This window comes from Hyla sarda, chromosome 6 (genome assembly GCF_029499605.1).
Source record: "Hyla sarda isolate aHylSar1 chromosome 6, aHylSar1.hap1, whole genome shotgun sequence".
NCBI lineage: Eukaryota > Metazoa > Chordata > Amphibia > Anura > Hylidae > Hyla > Hyla sarda.
Window position 1 is genome coordinate 225618987 of NC_079194.1, and position 26223 is coordinate 225645209.

General features: G+C 38.5%; 1 protein-coding gene across 9 annotated transcripts in view; it reads left to right on the forward strand.

Annotated features, from left to right (window-relative positions):
- WT1 (WT1 transcription factor) overlaps positions 1–26223 on the forward strand; it is a 54941-nt gene that overhangs the window by 5668 nt on the left and 23050 nt on the right. For 5 of the 9 annotated variants that reach the window (XM_056526627.1, XM_056526629.1, XM_056526623.1 and 2 more), the window contains 2 exons: positions 3898–4020; positions 6828–6948. In XM_056526627.1, the coding sequence (XP_056382602.1) occupies positions 3898–4020; positions 6828–6948 (244 nt within the window). Of the gene's footprint in view, positions 1–13; positions 75–3897; positions 4021–6827; positions 6949–23185; positions 23325–26223 lie in introns of those variants that run through there. The other 4 variants (XM_056526626.1, XM_056526625.1, XM_056526630.1 and 1 more) reach the window with 3 other exon arrangements.

The following is a 26223-nucleotide window of genomic DNA, read 5'->3' on the forward strand; positions in this document are numbered from 1 at the left end:
GTGACCAAAACATCATTCTGCCTTTCAGATGGACTTGTCAAGGTCATGGCTGAGACTCTTCATCTGGATACACTGTAACAGCAGCTGTGTCTGTGTATTTTTTGGGAACAACCAACCTATTTTCTTTTATAGGGGAATAAGATAATAATAAATAAAATCCCCAATGCCATTCGGGTCTCTTACATTGTGCAGTTTTTTTTTTTCGCTTTTTGCTGTTTTGAAGCCAAAACCAGGTGTGGATCAAAATAAATTAAGTAATATAAAAACAGATTCTACTTCTACTCTTTGGAGTAGAAGAAGAATAAGTAGCAGCCCCTGTTCTTTATTTTATCTAATTCTTTACAATCCACAATTTGGTTTGATTTGGGCTTCAAAACCACACAGCAAAATTACATAGTGTAAGAACATCCTCACATGTTCCATAGAATAGAAATTGTGCAAAAGAGTAATATAAATGCAATAGATTTGAACATTACAGTTTACTGGTCCTCCTTCCTTTGCTTTGATTCTCTATATTTTGTTTTGTGCATCTCTGCAGTTTTGGGGTACCCCCAACAATTACCGCTTGTTTGTCCTTTGTTTATGAAAAACTTTAATAAAAATCGACAGTTGGAAAAAAAGAATAATATAAATCAATAAAAAAAGAAAAATATAATAATAATATATATATATATATTTTTATTATTATTATTATTATTATTATTATATTTTTCATTTTTTTATTCATTTATATTATTCTTAATGTATGTTCAAATATATTTTTATTTCATTTCCTTACTTTATACATTGTATTATGTTTTATATCATATATATGTATGTATGTATATATATATATATATATATATATATATATATATATATAAATATATTTAAAAGATATAAAACATAATACAATGTATAAAGTAAGGAAATGAAATAAAAACTATAATACATAATGCAATTAATACAATACAAGATTATATAAACATTGTATATATATATATGTATATATATATAATATATATATATATATATTGCAAACATAATTTAATAAACTAAAAATATATAATGTTAATGGATTAAAATGATCTATCTAAAACAAAATGGTTAATGAATTTATTAATAAAAATAAACACAAACATACATATGTATGAAGACACACTCACACTTTAGACTTTTGTATTATATATTGCAGTGCATGTTTTTGAATTTAATTTTTTTTAAGTGTAGGCAATTAGAAAATAATACAGAAAATACAAAAAATCCATAATAACATATTGTTAAAGTTGTAATTATTATAATAATAATAATTATTATTGTGATGACGATGATGTTACCTAGGCGATGTATAGCTTATAAAATAGTACAAAATTCTTATTTTGTTATATTTGAAGTGGGAGCGGGGTGCAAAGAAAATATTACATAGTCATTAGTCCCTTTATATTCGATTTAAACCTTGTATTATTGCACTTACTGCCGCATGTAATTAATGAAAGTACCTGTCCCAGTACTTGATGGATGTTCTTCGGGATAGAGAAAAGTCAGACTCCATTTGTTTGTTATAAATATTGGGAGGTTATTTTTTTTGTCAAGTCATTTTCCATTCACTGAGGGTAATGCTATTTATAGCTGTTTTTCTTTGGAAAGAACAAAAAAAAAAAAAAAAAATAACAAAAGAAAACATTATAAATTATTAGAAAAGAAAAGAAAAAAATCATAAAAAAAACTTTATTAATCTAAAGTAAAACATTCTAAAAATGTAAAATACGAAGGACATATTTAATTAATATATTGCTACATATTATTATGGTTTTCAGTATTATTAATATTACCACAATTGTTTCTCATATCTGTAACTTTTTTAACATTTTATTTTTTAACAAACAAATCTATTGACGTCTCACATAAAACAAATTACGTAAATATCATTTTACGCCATGTAATGGTGCCTGGACTTATGTCCAGGCACCATTACTTGGCGTAAAATGATATTTACGTAATTTGTTGCATGTGAGACGTCAATAGATTTGTTTGTTAAAAATAAAATGTTAAAATGCTGATTTGTTTCTTCATATAATACAAAACTTTTTTTTACTTGTTATGTTATTAAAAATGTACAAATTAAACTACTACCTAAACTATTTACAGTGAAATTAGTTGCAGTGCAGTACAGTACAGTTCAGCAAAAACTAAAATAAAATATAATTATAATTCCAAATTTGGGTTTTGCAGTGAGAGTATTTTTTTACTAATTTTTTTGGCAAACTTCATTCAAATAAATGTAGAAGAAATTAATGCGTGAAATCCACTAGATGTGTCATGCTGGGAGTTGTAGTTCTTAAACAGCAGGAGAGAACAATGCTATAAATCAGTGTTTCCCAACCATTGCGCCTCCAGCTGTTGCAAAACTACAACTCCCAGCATGCCCGGACAGCCAAAGGCTGTCCGGGCATGCTGGGAGTTGTAGTTTTGAAACAGCTGGAGGCACCCTAGTTGAGAAACACCGCTATAAATGAACAGCAATTATCTGGCTACAACAAAACGTAAAATGAATCACATTGGGCCAATTTTTAAGCATCTGTGTTAACATTTCTATTGTAGTTTGATTATATAGTAATGTCATAGTAAATTGATGATCCTGGTCACTGAGTATCGATAAAGATAGACGAATAAAGGTTTGTTCACACGTAACAGATTTGTCGCAGAAATTCTTACAACTGGTCCATTCATTTGAGTAGGGTTTGCAGAAATACATGTGCATAACTACACAAACATTAGAATTCAGAATGTTGGTGGTTTGGCCACATTTTTGGAATACGTTTTTTTTTTTTAAAAGTAACTGATAATGACATAAATATATAAAACCAACCGCAAAAAACAACATTTGCGTACGGATGGCGCAAATCACAGTATTAGTCCTGCTGCATGCATGGGGTAAAACACTTCATTGCTAATAACATCTGTTTTAGATTACACGGATGTTATGTTTTACTTTTTTATGCATTTAGTTGTGTATCTCTGTATGGACAAATGATGTATATATATACAGCTATTGAGGTTTTTATCATCTTTGGGTTAAGAATTAAGAATTAAAAATGATAGTGCAGAAGTAAATTAAGCTGTTTTTGCTTGTGTCATTTTGTTTGGTTGCTTTTATTTATTTATATTTTTTAATGTAGTAATGTCTATGGTTATAATGTATTTACCACCCATAGACCTTAGGGCTTGGATCACACTTGCTTGGACAGTTTTTGTTGAAGTTATATTTTTTGCCGGAGCCAGGAGTGGATAAAAAAGGAAGGAAAAGTATCAAGTATCCTCTCCCCTGTTTGGCATAAAAAATGTGCTAAAACGGCGTGTGTGAATCCGGCTCTATTGTTTCGGTTCATATCAGGTTTTTTTTCGGATCATGACTGCGTGGTTGGAAACGGAAATGGACTGAGGTCCTGAATGACTGTAACCCCATCTGAGGGACTAAAATAGAATAGCAGTTTGATATCATTTGATGCCTTGGGCTGTTCATTCGCTTAATTAGGTTGTTTTATAAGCAATTTTATAAAACAAACTACCAATTAACCAAATTTAAAAATTTTTATTCTTATTATTTTTATTGATTTTTTTTGCATCCTGCTTCCATGTTCTTGTCAGCTCATTTTGTGTTTTTTTTGGTTTCTATACAAAACAAATCTTGACCTAACAGATACAAGCTGATGGGCATGTCAACCTTTTACAGTTATAGAGATATAAGGGTCCATCGTATCATAAGCTGTATTAGCACTGCAAATACAGTTTATCAAATTAGTATCTGTGACAGCGTAATTGTAGAGTCCATGGACATTGCTCTCGTCTTATATAAAATAGCAGATTGTATTTATCTTCCAACCTCACCATGTTATTAATACTCACTTATTTTTGTAGGCTACAGTACAGTGGCTTTTGATGGCACCCCAAGCTATGGTCATACTCCATCTCACCATACAGCACAGTTTACCAATCACTCATTCAAGCATGAAGACCCTATCAGTCAACAGACCTCCCTAGGTAAGTGTTTTCTAAGCATATTATACATTGTGTATGGCACTAGGGTATTATACCATCTGCATATGTCTTACAATTGTGTTACTTTATTACAGCACTTTCCTAATAAATACAGTAAATCTATCTGTCTGTCTGTCTGTCTATCTAATATAATCTATCTATCTATCTTATATCTATCTGTCTATCATATATCTTTCTATCTATCATCTATCTCATATCTATCTATTTATCTATCTATCATCTATCTATCTATCAAACAATCAATCAATCATCTATCTTATATCTATCTATCAATCAATCAATCAATCATCTGTCTTATATCTATCTATCTATCTATCTATCAATCATCTGTCTTATATCTATCTATCAATCATCTATCTTATATCTATCTATCTATCTATCAATCATCTATCTATCTATCTATCTATCTGTCTATCTCATATCTATCTATCTATCTATCTATCTATCTATCAATCAATCAATCATCTATCTATCTTTCCATCTATCTATCTATCTATCTATCTATCTATCATCATCTATTTTATAATCTGTCTATCATCTATCTATCAATCAATCAATCAATCATCTATCTCATATCTATCTATCATCTATCTTATATCTATCTGTCTATCATCTATCTATCTATCTATCTATCAATCAATCAATCATCTATCTTATATCTATCTATCAATCAATCATCTATCTATCTATCTATCTATCTATCTATCTATCTATCTATCTAATAGGGAGAGATGGAGCAGCATAATCAGATTAGGAAGTAATGGTGGGTGCCAGCCGGTCGTTGTCCCAGGTTACAGGTCAAAATCCAATAGTAAAGAATTCTGCAGCACTCCAAGATACGTGAAGTAACGGTGAAATGTATTAGCCTGACGGCATATGCCGTCAGGCTAATAAATTTCACCGTTACTTCATGTATCTTGGAGTGCTGCAGAATTCTTTACTATCTATCTATCTATCTATCATATATCTTATTTCTATTTGTCTATTATCTATCTATTTAACTATCTATCTATATATCATATCTATCTCATATCTATCAATCATATATCTATCTGTCTATTATCTATCTAGCATCTATCTTATATACATCTATCAATCATCTATCTATCAATCATCTATCTATCTTGAAAAACAGCACATGCCTTTTCCTTTTGAATAGGTGTAGTTGGTGCACGTGAGTTCTGGAGCCTGGGTTAGGGGCCCTCCACTTTAGACAGCAAAAGGAATCTTCCCACAGCACACAAAAAATGGTGAAAAAAAGTCCAAGTGTTTATTTCATGGCAAAAAAAACCAGTGTCTCACAGCAAGCTACTTTTCGACCGGCTCACACTGCTTGAAAAAGACTGGGTGAGCCGGTCGTACATTGCTTGCTATGAGACACTGTTTTTTTTTTGCCATGAAATAAACACTTGGGCTTTTTTTCACCACTTTTTTGTGTGCTGTGGGAAAATTCCTTTTTTCTGTCTATCTATCTATCCATCTTTTAATATCATATCTATCTATTAGGTGATTGACATGGTGATTGACACTCAGTCACCTGCTTGTGGTGGTCATGCTTTGCTTGCTTGTGCATGTGCACATGCGCAGTGAGTGTAAGAGGTTAAGAGTAACATGCAGACTGATTGGGCATGTGCCATAATACCCAATGATAGCGCATGCTCAGGCAAATTACACCGGCCTGCACAGGTAGACGAGCCCTGTGTGACAATCACCATTCCAAGCGGCATGACATCAGTAGCCCTGGAGCATAGCAGACCCCAGAATAAATCAACTCATCTAAAAAAGATTTGCCTTGCATATGTTGTTAACCTCTACTAGACTATGTTGCCGGCTTCACAACTATAGATGAAGTGACAGATGCACTTTAAGATAACAGAAAGTTTAGCTGTGCTCAAGGGTGGATGTGCCATCAGTGCAACTAGTGCAGTTGTGGTGGCCCAGTAGGCAAGGGGCCCACAGCTTACAACAGCATGTTAGATTCTATATAATGGGCCATAGCTATTACATTTCTTAGTTGAAATATGCTCATGGATTCACCATGAACATAAGAGGAGGGGTGAAAGTTGAGGTATCTGTGTGTGTGTGTTGGGGGGGGGATTGTAGGTTACAAATAAGCATAGGGACCCTCAGCTGTCCACCCCTGGTTGTGTTAAATGACAAACCCATATCTAGCAAATACTGGTTCGGGAACACACTTATGTAACCTGAGAGTCTCTGTTAAGCCAAGCTTGTCAGAATATACAGTGTAATGTTTACAGCTTGCGGTTATATCCAACAACTCTGCGTGTGGCTCTCCAGCTACAGACGTGACTTCTTTTACTTTCTCAAGCCAGCGTGAGGCTGGTAAAACGTTGTCTGTAATACATCATGGAATAAACTACTCACGTTAATTCTACCTTCGTGATGTGCTGCATCTATGTTGATATTTGGATAAAGGAACCAGTGGACCGAGGATCCAATATGCGTGCCACCCATTACTGGCTGGAATGTTTACTTGATGTGCTGTTCATATTGGGACTTTATCTATCTTATATATTTCTTATATATATCTATATCTATCTATCTATCTATCTATCTATCTCTCTTTCTGATTATGGGAAGACATTCAGTCCTCTTAGGATGAACTGTCAGAATTCTGGAACAGAGTTAATCTTAGAGAACTATCTATAAATCTAGTGCAAGGGTTTACGATAGTCCAGTCAATTGGTCTTCTGGGACTCAATGCATTCCACATGTATGTGTGTAGAAGACATGAAGGTTATTGATGAACATAATAATGAGTGACATAGGTTATGATTTCCCTGCAGGAGACCAGCAGTACTCTGTGCCTCCTCCAGTGTATGGCTGTCATACTCCTACTGACAGCTGCACAGGCAGCCAAGCTCTCCTGCTCAGATCCCCATACAACAGGTACGTTCCTCAGATGTCTGGATCAACACTATGTGACACGTTGGGCAATTGGGATCATCAATAGTATCTATGTGACACATTAATACTGACATCTCAAATCTTTACCATATTTCTTGAATATATGATTGGACAGTTCTTTATCAATTGCAGCTTTAAAGGTGTATGACAGCTTTTATTTAAACTATTAGAGTGCTGGAGATTTTGGGAAATGCTAACAATTTTGAGAAAAATATTGCATAATGCATTGATAAGTAGAGCAAACAAGCTGCCCTCCATATTTTCTGATATATTTTCTTAAAGGTTTATATGAGATGAGGATAGAAATAAAGTTCAGAACAGCACCAGACTTGTCCACAGACTATGCCTGGTATTGCAGCTTAAATTTATGGGGGATGAACTGCAATGTCCAATATGTTCAGATGTTATTTATCCAACTTTTTGTAATCTCATACAACCAAAAGCCTAGTGAGTCTATAGATCTTGGAAGGTCACTATTGACTAAGGATAGAGCTGCATAATCACGTTTTTGATGGATTTCTTAAGACCGATGGGTTGCAGTCATGGCCACCTGAGGGCCTTAATGCAACCCCATTCAGTTATCTTAGTCCAGAAACACGAGATCATTGTAGTGCAACAAAGTGATCTTTTGTTGTTACATTAAAATACATTATAAGCAAGGCTAGGTTGTTACCATCATATTGTTATGTTACAGTCATCAAAGTGCTAAGTACGGTAGATGAGTTTGCATAATTCTGAGATTAAAAAACAAATTGAATTCTAAGATACATGTTCAGAATCCGGGAGAGAAAAAATGTCTGAATTTTGACTTTTTAAGCTCTGAATTCTTACTTTTTATTCAAGGACTTAAAGTAGAAGAATCAGGTCAGAATTTCGAGTTGACTTGTGAAATAAAATTTCTAAATTTAGCAAAAAATTTAGAATTTTCCTATATTAAATAAAGATTCTAACTTGTCAAGTAAAAATTCAGACTTTTTGTTACCTCAGAACTGAAACCTATATCTCAGAATTAATTGTTATGTTATATCTAGAAATGATGACAGAATGATATCATTGTATTGAGAAATTTTCAGTAAAAGAGTTAAAAAGATTAGAATTTTGACATATTGACATAATGGTTAAGTCCATTTATTTTTACAAGGATATAAAGAATTTTTGTCCTAATAATTAGCATCTAGGAATCATGACTTTACTTACAATTATGACCGCTTTTTATAATTTTTTAAGGATTTTTTTTTACTAAACAAAATGTGTACATTTTTCATATTAAGACAAATGCAGTCGCCGCATAAATTGGGACAGAATTCAGATTTTTTTTTTATTGTTAAATTATGACTTTTTAGCTCAGGATTGAAGATTTGAAAAGCTAATAATATGTGTTGCAGGAACTTTTCTTAACTACAATAATTGTCTTATCTAAGGTGATTCACAATTTTTACATTTTCATATTTAAAACAATTCGATTTTAATGAAATCCGCTATGTTTTCAGTTATATTTCAGTTTAACCAAATATTATTGAAAATATTTTAATCATAATTAATCTGGAAGACTTTCCACCTTTTTTGTAAGAGCTGAAAAGATATAGTGCAGGTTCAAGATACACTTAAAGTATCACATTCCCTTTCCTTACAATTTCATCAGTGAATAGGAAATCATTTCTCAACTCTCGGTGAACTTGGATGCCGTCCTGTATCACTCTGATAAGACTTGTCTGGTGACTGGTACAAACTGCACCATAGAACCAGTAGGGAAAATTAAGTCATTTTTTCCCCTCGGATGACTCCATCTCTAATAAATATTGATGCATTCTACCTTGGCATAAAATCTTCTGAGACACTTTCTGTCGTTACTAACTTACTATATAAAGAAATAGGTCTAATCTGTAGAAGGTAATAGGTTTTGTTCAATTTTCTTTTTAAGAATTTAATTCTCTTAATTCCTCAGGATGGACAAATTATTTCAAGTTGTTGTAACCTTTTCTTCTGTGTTGTCACCATCACTTGTCTATGCCTTGACATCCACATTTTCTATTACACCAGCATTAAAGGGGTACTCCACTGTAAGACATCTTATCCCATATTCAAAGGATAGGGGACAAGATGTCTGATCTCGGGGGGCCCGCCGCTGGGGACCCAGCGATCCCCCCTGCAGCAACCCGATACCTCAGCAGCCCAGAGCTAAGTTTTCTCCGAGGCTGATGATGGGCAGTGCAGGGGACAGGTCGCCCCTTCTATAGACTTGCATTGAGGGGGCGGACATGACGTCACGAGAGGACGGGGCCGTGACATCACGATGCCCCGTCCCTTGCACTGCCCGTCATAAACCTCGGAGAAAACTTAGCTCTGGGCTGCTGAGGTAGCAGACTGCTGCAGGGGGGATTGCGGGGGGTCCCCAGGGGTGGGCCCCCGCGATCAGACATCTTATCCCCAGACATCTTGTCCTATGGATAGGGGATAAGATGTCTAAAGGGGTACTCCAGTGGAAAACATTTTTTTTAATCAACTGGTGCCAGAAAGTTAAACAGATTTGTAAATTACTATTGTAAATTACTATTACTATTTAAAAAATCTTAATTCTTCAAGTACGTATCAGCTGCTGTATACTCCAGAAGAAGTTCTTTTCTTTTTGAATTTCTTTTCAGTTTGACCACAAGTGCTCTCTGCTTACACCTCTGTCCATGTCAGGAACTGTCGAGAGAAGGATAGGTTTGCTATGGGGATTTGCTGTTACTCTGGATGGTTCCTGACATGGTCAGAGGTGTCAGCAGAGTGCACTGTGGTCAGACAAAAAGGAAATTCAAAAAGAAAATAACTTCCTGTGGAGCATACAGCAGCTGATAAGTACTGGAAGGATTATGATTATTAAATAGAAGTAATTTATAAATCTGTTTTACTTTCTGGCACCAGTTGATAAAAAACATATATATATTTTACAGAGAAGTACCCCATTAACAACTCTTATATTGTCAGATGCATTAAAAATGGCTGACTCTAGGGAATGGTCTTTAGACACCATCTTGGAAGATACATAAAGGAAAAATAAAGAACTTTCTAAATTGTCATAATAGCCTGATTACTACTTGCAATCTTTACCATTTTTATGAAAGGGTTAAAGTAGATTTTTCATTCTAGAACACGAACTATCAGGGATTAGCAGTCATAGTACTTCGGGGAGATGATCTAAAAGAACTTGGAGCGAACTGCATATCATCATGTATGGTGCATTTCAAGAACAGACAGCGCTACATTTACTATAGGTGTTTAGTGGGTAAGGACAACAGAGTGGTTTTTCACATTTAGTAGTGTCCTATTTTAAAAGGAGGTGCAAGGTGTCAGATAGTAAAGCCTCTCCTGTGGTGCTTTTCTAGTACAGGCCTCGGGCTGCCATGACAACGGATTGGCTACTTACGAATGCGTTGCAGGGAGCCAAACCAAACCACTGCAGCACCTATGATGTTTAGGAAGACCCTTTAAATGCCACTGTCAGCTTTGACAATAGAGGAGATTGCTCTGGCTCTTCCAGTTGTGGTGACACTCTGTGGCTGAAAGTCCTTAGCCTGTTCCGTGCACTCTTAAAGAAGATCTCCAGTCTTATCCCCCTCAGATCGCGGGGGGGTCTGACCACTGGGACCCTCCTCAATCTCCCATACGGGGCCCCGGGAAGGGGGCGTGTCAACCACCGCATGAAGCGGTGGCTGACACGCCCCCTCAGTGTAACTCTATCGCAAAGCCGGAGAGCTGCCTTCGGCAATCACTGGCTCTGCCATAGTACTGTTTTGAGGGGGTGTGTTGGCCGCCGCTTCATGCCGTGGTCGACATGCACTCTCTGCCCAGCGAGCCGGGGCCCCGTACAGGAGATCGCCGGGGGCCCCAGTGGTCAGACACCCCCCCCCCCTCCGCGATCCGAAACTTATCCCCTATTCTTAGGATAGCGCATAAGTTTTCAGGACTGGACTACCCCTTTAACATCCCCATGGTGTAATAAAAATGATACATGCTATTAAGAGTAACTCTTATAACTGCTTTCAGGATTTAAAAAAAAGTTGCACAATTTTGAAAAATGTTTACCTATTGGGACATTTTGTGCTGCCTGCACCAACTCTTAAAATGTGGGCACACAGACATAAGTTTTGGCTGAAATCTATGCCATCTCTGAGCTGGTATTGATTTCACTTACAGACACATGGGGCAGCCGAAAATTTGCCTGGATTTAGTTGTGATCGTACACTGGCGGGGGCTTACTGAAGACCTGAGTCTAAAATGCTGGTTTTAGTAAATTCCTTCCTATAGCTTTTCTAAGTAGAGATTGTGAAGACAAGAACCCTTGTATACCCGCACCACGTGGATAATGCTTTCCTAGGAAGTTGAGTTTATAGTTTTATAAATATACTGTAGATACTAGTCATTAATATATTTTAGCTGTCATTATTAGAATTATTATTGCCAATTAACATTATGATTATTATTAGGAATTCTAGCCAAGTATTCTGCTATCTGTACACTTTGCTTGCAGCTGCTGAACCTAGCCCGTTGCAGGCCTCTCTGGCAGTGAACAAGCTGTCCCAGCTACATGAGTCACACTTCCAGGGTTTGCAGAATGGGGGAGTTGCAGTGTAGATTAAAGCTTCATCCACTGCAGGGGTCAAGAACTCGTCATCCTTACTCCGCAGGCCAAAACAAACTCACAATGATCTACTATTGAGTTCCTTTATAGTTCCTCTTTTTCACTTGGACTATGTTTCCTTTTATTTGTCTCCAAAGTACATCAATCCAATTCAGCCTTTCTACGCATTTAGTGGTAGAGAAGAAATGTACTTGCAATGGTCTGATATCAGATTATTTTTAGACAGAGCTGAATGGAAACTATTTTTTGTACAATAACATAAAGTAGTGAGATGTGGAAGGAAAAAGACTAATAGCTAAGCTGCATAAATGTGATCACGAGTTACCAGTGCCATTGGGCGGTGACTCCCATGAACCCATGGCTTTGCCTGATTTTACAGCTGGAGTACCATCTCAGATCTTAGGTATGTTAACAGACTTAGCATTTACTTATCTTTAATTGGCTATCTATGGCAGCCCCCATAGAGAATGTATGTAGAAAGCAGTAGTGTGCACAAGTGACCAACGTTACATTCTGGAAGTGGCTTTGTGATCTCTGCTCTCAGTGGGACCCCTCACAATCATATACTTACCCCCTATCCTGTGTATAGGGAATAAGTGTCAATGGAAGGGAAACCACTTTAACTTAAAAGAGTCTTACTACTCCTTTCTGGGGGGCCTTTTGGATTGCCTGAAGTCTCTCCATTTAAGAAGTCTCTCTGTTTGATTCTCTTCATTCAAAATAATTGTCAGGATTCGGCAAGCTGGAGGTGGATCCTCTGTGTCAGAGAGGGATTGGCGTGGACCCTGCCGGCGGACCGGTTCTAAGTTGCTACTGGTATTCACCAGAGCCCGCCGCAAAGCGGGATGGTCTTGCAGCGGCGGTAGCAACCAGGTCGTATCCACCAGCAACGGCTCAACCTCTCTGACTGCTGAGATAGGCGCGGTACAAGGGATTAGGCAAGAGCAAGGTCAGACGTAGCAGAAGGTCAGGGCAGGCAGCAAGGATCGTAGTCAGGGGCAACGGCAAGAGGTCTGGAACACGGGCTTGGGACATACAAAGAACGCTTTCACTGGCACAATGGCAACAAGATCCGGCAAGGAAGGGAAGGGGAAGTGAGGTTATATAGGGAAGTGCACAGGTGAACACACTAATTAGAACCAGGCGCCAATCAGTGGCGCACTGGCTCTTTAAATCGCCGAGAGCCGGCGCGCGCGCACCAAAGGGAGCGGAACCGCGCGCGCCGGGACAGAACAGACGGGGAACGAGTCTGGTAAGCGGGCCGGGATGCGAATCGCGAGCGGGTGCGTCCCGCATCGCGAATCGCATCACGGCTAGAGACATTATCGCAGCGCTGCGAACAGGAAAACGCTGCGAGCGCTCCAGGGAGCACAATTTTGCACAAAAATTCAGCTTTTGGGGCATTTAATAGTAGGTGATAGAAACATTAAGAATATCAGGGGGTCGCCCTTTTTTGCTTTCTAATGGCTTGAGCTTAAAAGCATTTCTAGAATATCCAGGTTTTAATGAAAGTTGATGACCAGCACGCACCATAGAAGAGTCGACCCCTTATATGCCTGGTCACTGGTTCACACCTCCCCATCAAAATATGTTTAATAAGAGATTACTTTGCACGCTTGTCACGTCTATTGTGTAAATGTAAGCATGATGAACAGAAGGGTCAATAACTCACATGTTCAGAATTAGGAAAATACACATGGAAAGGAGATACACGTGAAGCTTTTTAATCAGATATCCTCTGGTTGGTTTGGTTTACTGCCAAAACCTCAAAACACGTTATTTCTCATCTATCTATCTATCTATCTATCTCATATCTCATATCTATCTATCATTTCATATCTATCTATCTATCTATCTATCTCATATCTCTCTATATATCTATCTATCTCATATCTATCTATCTATCTATCTATCTCATATCTATCTATCTATCTATCTATCTATCTATCTCTCATATCTATCTATCTATCTATCTATCTCATATCTATCTATCTATCTATCATCTCATATCTATCTATCTGTCTCTCATATCTATCTATCTATGTATCTCTCATATCTATCTATCTCATATCTATCTTTCTTCTCATATCTATCTATCTATCTCTCATATCTATCTATCTATCTATCTATCTATCTATGTATCTCTCATATCCATCTATCTATCTCATATCTATCTATCTATCCCATATCTATCTATTTATCTATCTATCTATCTCATAGCTATCTATCTATCTATCTATCTATCTATCTCATATCTATCTATCTATCTCATATCTATCTACCTACCTATCTATCTATCTATCTATCTATCTCATATCTATCTATCTTTCATCTATCTCATATCTATCTATCTATCTCATATCTATCTATCTATCTATTTATCTCATATGTATCTATCTATTATCTATCTATCTATCTCATATCTATCTATCAATCTATTATCTATCTATCTATCTCATATCTATCTATCTCATATATCTCTATCTATCTTCTATCTTTCTATCTATTATGTATCCATCTATCATCTATATATCTATCTCATATCTATCTATCTATCTATCTCATATCTATCTATCTCATATCTATCTATCTATCTATCTCATATCTATCTATCTATCAATCATCTATCTATCTATCTCATATATCTCTATCTATCTTCTATCTTTCTATCTATTATCTATCCATCTATCATCTATCTATCTATCTCTTATATCTCTCTATCTCTCTATCTATCTCCTATCTATCTATCTATCTATCTATCTATCTATCTATCTCATATCTATCTATCTTCTATCTATCTATCTATCTATCTATCTAAATCTATCTATCTATCTATCTATCTCTCATATCTATCTATCTATCTATCTATCTATCTAATATCTATCTATCTATTTATCTATCTATCTATCTATCTATCTATCTATCTCATATCTATCTATCTATTCATGAGAGTATTAACAATAGACACTTGAGGTTAGTGAAATATGGACAGAAATGTGTTGCTTTAGATCCTAATGATTTCTGCAGGTTTCTATAGCAGTCGCCCTTTCAGCTTTGACTTATATGTGTTCCATTCGGAGGCATCATTCACTTCCAAGGTTACAGAACAATACAAATCACTTCATTTATTTCTGTATTTTCTTATCCAAGATGATCCCAGGTAATTGTTCCATTTAACAATGGGTAGCCCAGATCTCCCATTTATAACCACACAGTATAGTAAAGCTGTCGTCACCTGTATACTGCTGGAGGGTTTCACTTGTCACAAGCCCAGAGCATTCCAGACTTTAACCCTCTCTGTACTCAGTTATTTTCACTGTTAGGGGCATGTAATGATGCTGTGACAAAAATGATTACCAAAAGTATTTAACCCCGTTGATCAACAGATTTGTCTGGATTACTGATGTTTACACACAATGGCGTATATTTATTAGGAGTAGGGTTTCCTATGCCAGTCTCAAGTAGAAAGCTCATTGGTGTGAAAGTTATTTAGAAAGTGCTTACCGTATGTAGATGTAGATTTGCACAAAAAAGTTGTGGCTGGTAGTTCTCTGACTCTAGAATTAATAAATCTGTCTAAGGCTTCATTCAATATATTTTGGTCAGTATTTTTACCCAAAACCAGGAATGAATCCAGAATCCAGACGAAATCTTCCCATTACTTTTGCTTTTGGACACAAATACTAAGAACAATGATAACATTGGCACTCATTTTGGCATGTGATGCACACCAAGATTACCACTTAAAGGGGTACTCCGCTGCACACATCTTACAGTGGGGCAAAAAAATTACATAGTCAGGTGGAAAATAAGTATTTGGTCACTTACAAACAAGCAAGATTTCTGGCTCTCACAGACCTGTAACTTCTTCTTTAAGAGTCTCCTCTGTCCTCCACTCGTTACCTGTATTAATGGCATCTGTTTGAACTTGTTATCAGTATAAAAGACACCTGTCCACAACCTTAAAAAGTCACACTCCAAACTCCACTATGGTCAAGACCAAAGAGCTGTCGAAGGACAACAGAAACAAAATTGTAGACCTGTACCAGGCTGGGAAGACTGAATCTGCAATAGGCAAGCAGATTGGTGTGAAGAAATCTGGTGTGGGAGCAATTATTAGAAAATGGAAGACATACAAAACCACTGATAATCTCCCTCGATCTGGGGCTCCAGGCAAGATCTCACCCCGTGGTGTCAAAATGATCACAAGAACGGTGAGCAAAAATCCCAGGACCACACGGGGGGACCTAGTGAATGACCTGCAGAGAGCTGGGATCAGTAACACACTATGCCACCAGTGACTCAAATCATGCAGTGCCAGACATGTCCCCCTGCTTAAGCCAGTACATGTCCGGGCCCATCTGAAGTTTGCTAGAGAACATTTTGATGATGCAGAAGAGTATTACCAAAGTAGAACTTTTTGGTAAAAACTCAACTTGTCGTGTTTGGGGGAGAAAAAACATGCTGAGTAGCATCCTTAAAACACCATACCTACTGTGAAGCATGAGGGGGGAATCATGCTTTGGGGCTGTTTTTCTGCTAAGGGACCAGGATGACTGATCTGTGTAAAGGAAAGAATGTATGGGGCCATTTATTGTGAGATTTTGAGTGAACACCTCCTTCCATCAGCAAGGGCATTGAAGATGAAATGTGGCTGGGTCTTTTAGCATGACAATGATCCCAAACATACTGCCCCGGGCAACAAAAGAGTGCCTTTGTAAGAAGCATTTCAAGGTCCTGGAGTGGCCTAGCCAGTCTCCTGATCTCATCCCCATAGAAAACCTTTTGAGGGAGTTGAAAGTCTGTGTTGCCCAGCGACAGCCTCAAAACATCACTGCTCTAGAGGAAATCTGCATGGAGGAATGGGCCAAAATACCAGCAACAGTGTGTGAAAACCTTGTGAAGACTTACAGAAAACGTTTGACCTCTGTCATTGCCAGCAAAAGGGTATATAACAAAGTATTGAGATGAACTTTTGTTATTGACCAAATAATTATTTTCCACCATAATTTGCAAATAAATTCTTTAAAAATCAGACAATATTATTTTATGGATTTTTTTTCTCATTCTGTCTCTCATAGTTGAGGTATATCTATGATGAAAATTACAGGCCTCTCTCATCTTTTTAAGTTGGAGAACTTGCATAATTGGTGGCTATATAAATACTTTTTAGGGGATAAGATGTTAGATCGCGGGGGTTATGCCACTGGGGATCCCGCGATCTCCGTAGCGGCACCCCAGTCAATCGGAGCAAACTCTGTTCAATGACTGGTTGATGTCCGGGCATGTTGGGAGTTGTAGTTTGTAGTTTTATGTGTATTTCGGCACATTTTGCACACCAAGATGGCCACTTAAATACTCCATGAGATAGATCATAGCTTTAAAGTAGTAGAAAAGTGGTAATTGCAAAACTACAACTCCCTGCATGTTCTGAAAGCTGGCTGTCTGGGCATGTTGAGAACTGTGACAATAAGAAAGACACGGATCGCACTCACCATCCAACGGTCTTTATTCCATGTGTTCAGGCATAACAGACTGGTGTGAGGGTGGAGGTGGGGGACTGGAACGGGACAGATTGTCTCACACTGTTAAACCGCTTCTTTCAGCCGGTATTGGATCTTGCACCACCGCACCTAACGTTATACATCAGGAACTTCAGAGCCATCCACACCACATTAGTTGCCATATGCCTTAGTCTAGCAGTGCCGGACTACATCTCTATTCTCTTCTTGCCTCAATGTTGAGAACTGTAGTTTTGCTATTCCCAACATGTCACTTGTTTTGGCATGTTATGCACACCAAGATGACCACTTATATACTCCATGGCCCTCATTTACTAACAGGATTCCCATTCTTTTTGTCGGTTCTTGCGCCCACATTCTTTTGCACGGAATGTGCGACAGAATGTGCGACAGAATAGAGTCACTCTGAGGGAAAAAAATAAAAACCTACAAAATGGGCGTTGTTTTCGGAAAAGGGGCGTTTTCCCTACATTTAATTTAAAATCACTCATCTTTTCTGAAAACCACTATGAAAATCATGTGAATTTTATGGGAAGAAAACCCGACACTTTAACACACATATAAAGTTTCAGAAAGCAGAGTAAATTTTGTGGCTGTCTGCTCCCTTGCCTGCCTCATCTTTTTCAAGCGATTCTTACTTGTAATTTTAAATTTTTTGTACAATTACATGTTTAAACAATGTTTAAGCTTTATTTTTACAGTTTTATGAGTCTTTTCAACACGTTGTTTTTCCTATTGTTTCAGTTATAATGGTGGGAAAGAAAAAAAAATACAAATTTTAATACATCCATCTATATGTGTGTACATACATGTATGTACATATATATATATATATATATATATATATATATATATATATATAGCTAGATAGATAGGTAGACTATTTTATTAACCCCTTAAGGACAAGCATTTTTCCGTTTTTGCACGTTTTTTGCTCCTTACCTTTTAAAAATCATAACCCTTTAAATGTTGCAACTAAAAATCCATATGATGGCTTTTTTTGTGCCACCATTTCTACTTTGTAATGACATCAGTCATTTTACCCAAAAATCTACAGCGAAACAGAAAAAAAATCATTGTGCGACAAAATTGAAGAAAAAACACCATTTAGTCATTTTGGGGGCTTCCGTTTCTACATAGTAAATTTTTCGGTAAAAATGACACCTTATCTTTATTCTGTAGGTCCATACAATTAAAATGATATCCTACTTATATAGGTTTGATTTTGTGGTACTTCTGAAAAAAATCATATCATAACTACATGCAGGAAAATATAAGTATAAAATTGTCATCTTCTGACCCCTATAACTTTTTTATTTTTCTGCATATGGGGCAGTTTTTGGCTATTTTTTTTGCGCCGTGATCTGAAGTTTATATCAGTACCATTTTTGTTTTGATTAGACTTTTTGATCGCTTTTTATTAATTTTGTTGAATGGTATAAAAAGTGACCAAAAATACGCAATTTTGGACTTTTGAATTTTTTTGTTTCAACGTTGGCGATATCACATGTTTATTTATTTTTTACACAGTTTTTTTTTTCAATGGGAAAAGGGGGGTGATTCTGACTTTTATTAGGGAGGGGTTAAATCCCATTTATTAACTTTTTTTGACACTTTTTTTTGCTCAAGCCTGGATCTCAGGTATAGAGCAATTAAACCCCAATTGGACAGCATGGAGCCAGGTAGGGAGACTTTTGCAAAATCTGGAGGATCACAGTTTGGAGACCACTGTAGTAAACCATGCCCCCTATCAGTATACTTTGCCCCCGCTTCTCAAAACTGGTGAGTGCCAAAAAAAGTCACACATTTTCATGGCATATGAGTATTATTTCATCTGGTGGGTCCAATGAATCTCTGTGTGAAAGACTGTGTGTGTATGTGCTATATCTGGATTTTTCTCTTCCAAGGAAACACAATGTTATGTAACACATTTAGATTGATGACAAACTGGAGAAAAATGACATTACTTGTTGAAAAGTGCCCAGCAGAACCTGAAGAAAGAAGAAACATCTCAGGTTAATGATGACGTGTCGGCTCAGAGCAGACCCTTCTGTAAGAGCCCAAGCTGGTATTTCTAATAAAAAAAAAGCTACTCTCAGAGATATTAATTACTCTGTGTTACAGGAAGAATTTGTGGAATTGCTAAATGTAATGGTACAGACCAGCACGGATGACGGCGAAACTGCAGGAGAGCTGCTTATGTTAGAATTGATATGAAGGATATTGTGTGAGCTTAAAGGAAAACTAACAGTTCACCCGCACTAAACCCAATACAGGGGGTTATAGCGCAGGTAAACCGGATTAAAATCAGGTATAACTCACTCCGATCCATGGTCCGGTTCCGATGATAGAACCATTATTCACCATAACTCCATTGCTAATATGTATATCGGCATATTTTCGCAATGGAGGTGAGACTACACATTGAGGCAGGGTATGCCGGTTCCCGCCTCCATTGTACAAAGCCGGCGATTAGCATATTAGCAATACCGCGTCTGTCTCCGAAATCGGGACAGGGATCCGGGTAATATATACCGGTTCACCCGCACTATTTGCGTTTAGTGTGGGCGAACCAGCTGTCAGTGTCGCTATAATGCTGCTCTAAATGATGCGGCTATTCTCTATACCAGTCAGGTTTATTCTATTTTTAACTTACCAGCTGTATACAGAATATAGAGGACTTGAGAAACAAAATTGTGGAAAAATATCAACAATCTCAAGGTTACAAGTCCATGTCCAGAGATCTAGATTTGCCTTTTCCACAGTGCGCAACTTCTTATCAAGAAGTTTGCAACCCATGGCACTGTAGCTAATCTCCCTGGGCATGGACGGAAGATAAAAATTGGTGAAGATGTCAATGCAGGGAAGTCCGGATGGTGGATAAGCATCCCCAAACAAGTTCCAAAGATATTCAAGCTGTCCTGCAGGCTCAGGGAGCATCAGTGTAAGCGCGAACTATCCATCAACATTTAAATGAAATGAAACGCTATGGCAGGAGACCCAGGAGGACCCCACTGCTGACACAGTGACATAAAAAAGCAAGACTACATTTTGCCAAAATGAACTTGAGTAAGCCAAAATCCTTCTGGGAAAATGTCGTGTGGACAGATGAGACCAAGATAGAGCTTTTTGGTAAAGTATATCATTCTACTGTCTACTGAAAATGGAATGAGGCCTAGAAAGAAAAGAACACAGTACCTACAGTGAAATATGGTGGAGGTTCAATGATGTTTTGGGGTTGTTTTGCTGCCTATGGCACTGGGTGCCTTGAATGTGTGCAAGGTATCATGAAATCTGAGGATTACCAATGGATTTTGGGTCGCATCATACAGCCCAGTGTCAGAAACCTGGGTTTGGGTCCGAGATCTTGGGTCTTCCAGCAAGACAATGACCCCAAACATACATCAAAAAGCACAGAGAAATGGATGGCAACAAAGCGTTTTGGCCTGGAATACCCCTTTAAGGGTGCCAATAATTTTGTCCAGACCATTTTTGGAGTTTGGTGTGACATTACGTCCAATTTGCTTTTTTCCTCCCTTTTTTTGTTTAGTTCCAATACACACAAAGGGAATAAACATGTGTATAGCAAAACATGTGTAACTGCAATCCTTTTCTGTGAGAAATACTTCACTTTCTTGAAACATTTCAGGGGTGCTAACATTTACGGCCGTGACTATACATATATATATATATATATATATATATATATATACACTGCTCAAAAAAAATAAAGGGAACACTTAAACACAATGTAACTCCAAGTCAATCACACTGTCCACTCAGGAAGCAACACTGATTGACAATCACTTTCATATGCTGTTGTGCAAATAGAACAGACAACAGGTGGAAATTATAGGCAATTAGCAAGACACCCCCAATAAAGGAGTGGTTCTGTAGGTGGTGACCACAGAAGACCACTTCTCAGTTCCTATGCTTCCTGGCTGATATTTTGCTCACTTTTGAATGCTGGCGGTGCTTTCACTCTAGTGGTAGCATTAGACAGCGTCTACAACCCACACAAGTGGCTTAGGTAGTGCAGCTCATCCAGGATAGCACATCAATGTGAGCTGTGGAAAGAAGGTTTAATGTGTCTGTCAGCGTAGTGTCCAGAGCATGGAGGCACTACCAGGAGACAGGCCAGTACATCAGGAGACGTGGAGGAGGCCGTAGGAGGGCAACAACCCAGCAGCAGGACCACTACCTCCACCTTTGTGCAAGGAGGAGCAGGAGGAGCACTGCCATAGTCCTGCAAAATCACCTCCAGCAGGCCACAAATGTGCATTTGTCCACTCAAACGGTCAGAAACAGACTCCATGAGGGTGGTATGAGGGCCCAACGTCCACAGGCAGGGTTTTTTCTTACAGCCCAACACTGTGCAGGACGTTTGACATTTGCCAGAGAACATCAAGAATGGCAAATTTGCCACTGTTGCCCCGTGCTCTTGACAGATGAAAGCAGGTTCACGTTGAGCACATGTAACAGACGTGACAGAGTCTAAAGATGCCCTGGAGAATGTTATGCTGCCTGTAACATCCTCCAGCATGACCGGTTTGGCGGTGGGTCAGTAATGGTGTGGGATGGCATTCCTTTGGGGGCCGCACAGCCCTCCATGTGCTTGCCAAAGGTAGCCTGACTGCCGTTAGGTACCAAGATGAGATCCTCAGACCCCTTGTGAGACGATATTCTGGTGCGGTTGGCCCTGGATTCCTCCTAATTCAAGACAATGCTAGACCTCATGTGGCTGGAGTGTGTCAGCAGTTCCTGCAAGAGGAAGGCATTGATGCTATGGACTGGCCTGCCCGTTCCCCAGACCTGAATCCGATCTGGGACATCATGTCTCGCTCCATCCACCAATGCCACGTTGCACCACAGACTGCCCAGGAGTTGGCAGATACTTTAGTCCAGGGGTCTGGGAGGATATACCTCAGGAGACCATCCGCCACCTCATCAAGAGCATGCCCAGGCATTGTAGGGAGGTCATATGGGCACGTGGAGGCCAGACACACTACTGAGCCTCATTTTGACTTGTTTTAAGGACATTACATCAAAGTACGATCAGCCTGTAGTGGGGTTTTCCACTTTGATTTTGAGCGTGACTCCATATCCAGACCTCCATGGGTTGATAAATTTGATTTCCATAGATTTTTGTGTGATTTTGTTGTCAGCACATTCAACTATATAAAGACGAAAGTATTTCATACAATTAGTTCATTCATTCAGATCTAGGATGTGTTATTTTTTTTTTTTTTTTTTAGTAGTGTGTATATATAAACAGTCCAATGGAAGGGACCCAGCACAGGATGATCACTAGTGTGGTGCACGTACTCCACCCACTTGCCAATCGTGGGGTTAGATACAAAACGTCACTTCAAGGAAACAGCGCCAGTCGCTAGGTCCGGTTAAAGTGCAGGCTTTTTATTGCATCAGAGCAAAAAACAATTCGACGTTTCGGCTAACAAGCCTTTCTCAAGCGTGGTGCCGCGAGGCAGGATGGGCTTGCTGCAGCAGGCGACACCTAGGTTGCTACCCCCGATACGACTCGACCACACAAGTAGCTGGGCGAGGTGAAGAACAATAGGATGAGGCAGAGACAAAGTCTGACTTAGCAGAAGGTCAAGGCAGGCGGCAAAAGGTGCGTAGTCAAATAAAGTAACGGAAAGTCAGAACACGGGCTAGGCAAACAGACAAATGGTACGCTTAATCTCAGGCAAATGGGACTGAAGATCCGGCAGGGAAGAGTGGGAGGTGCAGGGACTTATAGAATAGTGTCAGGTGTTGCACATGGGTGTACTGGCCCTTTAAACTTCAGAGCTCCGGCATGCACGTGCCCTAGGAGACAGGGACACGTGCGCAGGAGCTGAGAAGCAGTGGAGGAAGCAGCAAAGGACCGTGGTAAGTGACAAGCTGGGATTCGCATGCAGGCGCGTCCCGTGATGCAAATCGCAGCCTTATCAGCAGCAGGGGAGAGCGAGACAATGTGCTCACGGCCAGCGCAAGCGTGTTACAATTGTGCTACAATTAGTAAATGTTTAGTATTCAAATGTAGCAGAAAAAAGATAAATAGAGAATGGTGCTCTATAGTGACGTTGTCCATGTAGAGTAGCAAAAGACAGTTCATAGCTTTATTCTCCCATCTGGAATCTGGGAGCGAGTTTAGATGATGAGGTGCATCAGAGATGGTGAAGAAAAAAAGGGTTTATTATGAGATTCAAGTAGGTACAACGCATTTCTGGAGGACTACTCCTTCCTTCGTCAGGTTCAGTACAGTTTATGTTTAGTATATCATATATTAATAGGTACTTTACTATATTATATAATGATTCATGTAAAGGTCTTGACGTTTTGACTGACCTATTCTGCAGTGCGAAATATTTATCTGATGCTTGTATACAGTTCTTGGAATTCGCTCGAGCTGAAATATTATAAGTAATCTTTTTACACAGTTTCTTTAATAATAAAAAAATAAGCAGTGACTTATCTTGTCCTAAAAGGAATTCCAAGAATTTTCAAATAAACACAACTGTGATGTCCATAACTTTATTTAATGTGGTCCTGATTTTTAAAGGGCCACTCCAGGGAAAAAAAATGTTTCACATCTTGGCATTACTAAATTTATCATAATACAGAGCCTGCGGGAAGACAGGAGAAAAACATGTATTATTCTATTGTCTCTTTATTTTTCAGACAGATCTGTGTCATTATTAGACATCTTTGCTTAGGGTCTCAATACTGGTATGAGATTCCAGACTATCTTGCATTTAGGTACTGGTGCTGGAGTAGAGGAATTTTGCTGAATGATTAATCACTTGTTATAATACAACATATGTACATTGTGGCTTCTCATCTTAACAAGGCTTGGAGGTTTAAATCATTTTTAATATCATATTTATAGTAACATAGTTCATAAAGACCAGAGTCCACCAAGTTCAACCTATATCCCTAGTGAGTCCCTACTGAGTTGATCCAGAGGAAGGCAAAAAAAAAAAAAAAAAACATACTAGAGGTAAAAATTCCTTCCCGACTCCAATATGGCAGTCAGAATAAATCCCTATAAATATAGTATACATAACCAGCGATATTATTACTCTACAAAAATGCATTCAAACTCTTTTGAAACTCTTTTACAGAGTTCACCATGACCACCTCCTCTGGCAGAGAATACCAGTCTCACTGCTCTTACAGTAAAGAACCCCCATCTGTGCTGGTGTAGAAACCTTCTTTCCTCAAGATATAGAGCATACCCTCATGTTATGGATGCAGTCCTGGGTATAAATAGATCATGGGAGAGATCTCTGTACAGTCCCCTGATATATTTATACATAGTTATTAGGTCACCACTAAGCCTTCATTTTTCTAAACTAAATAACCCCAATTCTTTCTATGTACTTTAGTCCTATCATTCCCCGTATTACCCTGGTTGCCCGTCTTTGAACCCTCTCCAGCTCCACTATATCTTTCTTGTACACTGGTGCCGGTAGAATTATTTCCTTGTTGTGAACATCTATGCCCCTATTGATGCACCCCTTGATTTTATTTGCCTTGGCAGCAGCTGCCCGACACTGGTCAATACAGCTAAATTATCTGTTAACTAAGACTCCTGAGTCCTTTTCCATGTCAGTTGTCCCAAGTGTTCTCCCAATTAATACATAATCCCAGCCTGGACTTTTCCTCCCCATGTGCATTACCTTACATGTATCAGCGTTGAACCTCATCTGCCACTTACCAGCCCAAACCTCCAATCTATCCAGATCCATTTGTAACAGTGCGCTGTCCTCTATTGTGTTTACCGCTTTTGTGCGCTGCCCTCTATTGTGTTTACCGAGTTTAGTATCAGCTGCAATGATTGCTACTTTACTATTCAACCCCTCTACAAGGTCATTAATGAATATATTAAATAGAACAGGACCCAAGACTAACCCTTGTGGTACCCCACTAGTAACAGTCACCCAATCAGAATAAGTACCATTAATAAACATTCTCTGTTTACTATCCCTGAGCCAGTTACTTACCCACTTACACACATTCTCACTCAGCCCTATCCTTCTCATTTTATGCACCAATCTTTTATGTGGCACCGTATTAAATGCTAGGTATCCTTCCTAGGTATCCTTCTACCTGCACTATTTCCTAGGTATCCTTCTACCTGGTTAATATTAAGTCTTGTAGGGCGCTCCTCTGGTCAGGCACTGCACCATTTGGGACAGTAACCTGTTTCCTTTAAGAGATTCACAGGTCTCATTCTCCCAGTTTATATCAAGATATTTAAAGTCTCCCATTATTATCACATCATTTTGATGTACTGCATTGTTTATTTGCCTTCCATTTTGTCTGGTGGCTTATAGCAAACCCCTATCAGAATTTTTCTATTTTTATCTCCATATATTTCTATGCATAGTGACTCCACATTATCATTTCCCTCCCATATATCCTCCCGCAGTGCATCCTTCAGACTGGACTTTACATAAAGACAAACTTAGCCCCCTTTCTGTTTAGTCTAATCCTGAATAGACTATAACCCTGTATGTTGACACCCAGTCATAGCTATCGTCCAACCAAGTCTCTGTTATACCCACTATGTCATAATTCTCCTCAGACATTATCAACTCCAGTCCGTCAGTTTTATTCACACCCCTACCCTTCAATTCCCTGGTTGAACTTGATGGACGTATGTCTTTTTTCAACCGTACTAACTATGTAACTATATGTAACTATGTAACTATTGGACAGACTTATGGCATTAGTCAACATGTATTTCAATGGCGTATATATTTTTTTCCTATGAAGCCTATCCCTATTAACTATTCTAACCCCTCCATCCGCTCCACCCCCAGGTACATTAATAAGTCCCCTTTCTCTATCTACACTATCTTCCCCCTCTATGTTGTAGGTTCCCTCCCCCTAGTCCCTAGTTTAAACACTCCTCTACCCTTCTAGTCCTTCTTCTCCCCAAGCACAGCTGCACCCTCCCCATTGAGGTGCAGCCCGTCCCTACGGTAAAGCCAGTATCCGACAGAAAAGTCGGCCCAGTTCTCCATGAACCCAAACCCCTCCTTCCTACACCAGCTTCTGAGCCACTTGTTTACCTCCCCGATTTCCCGCTGCCCCTCTGGT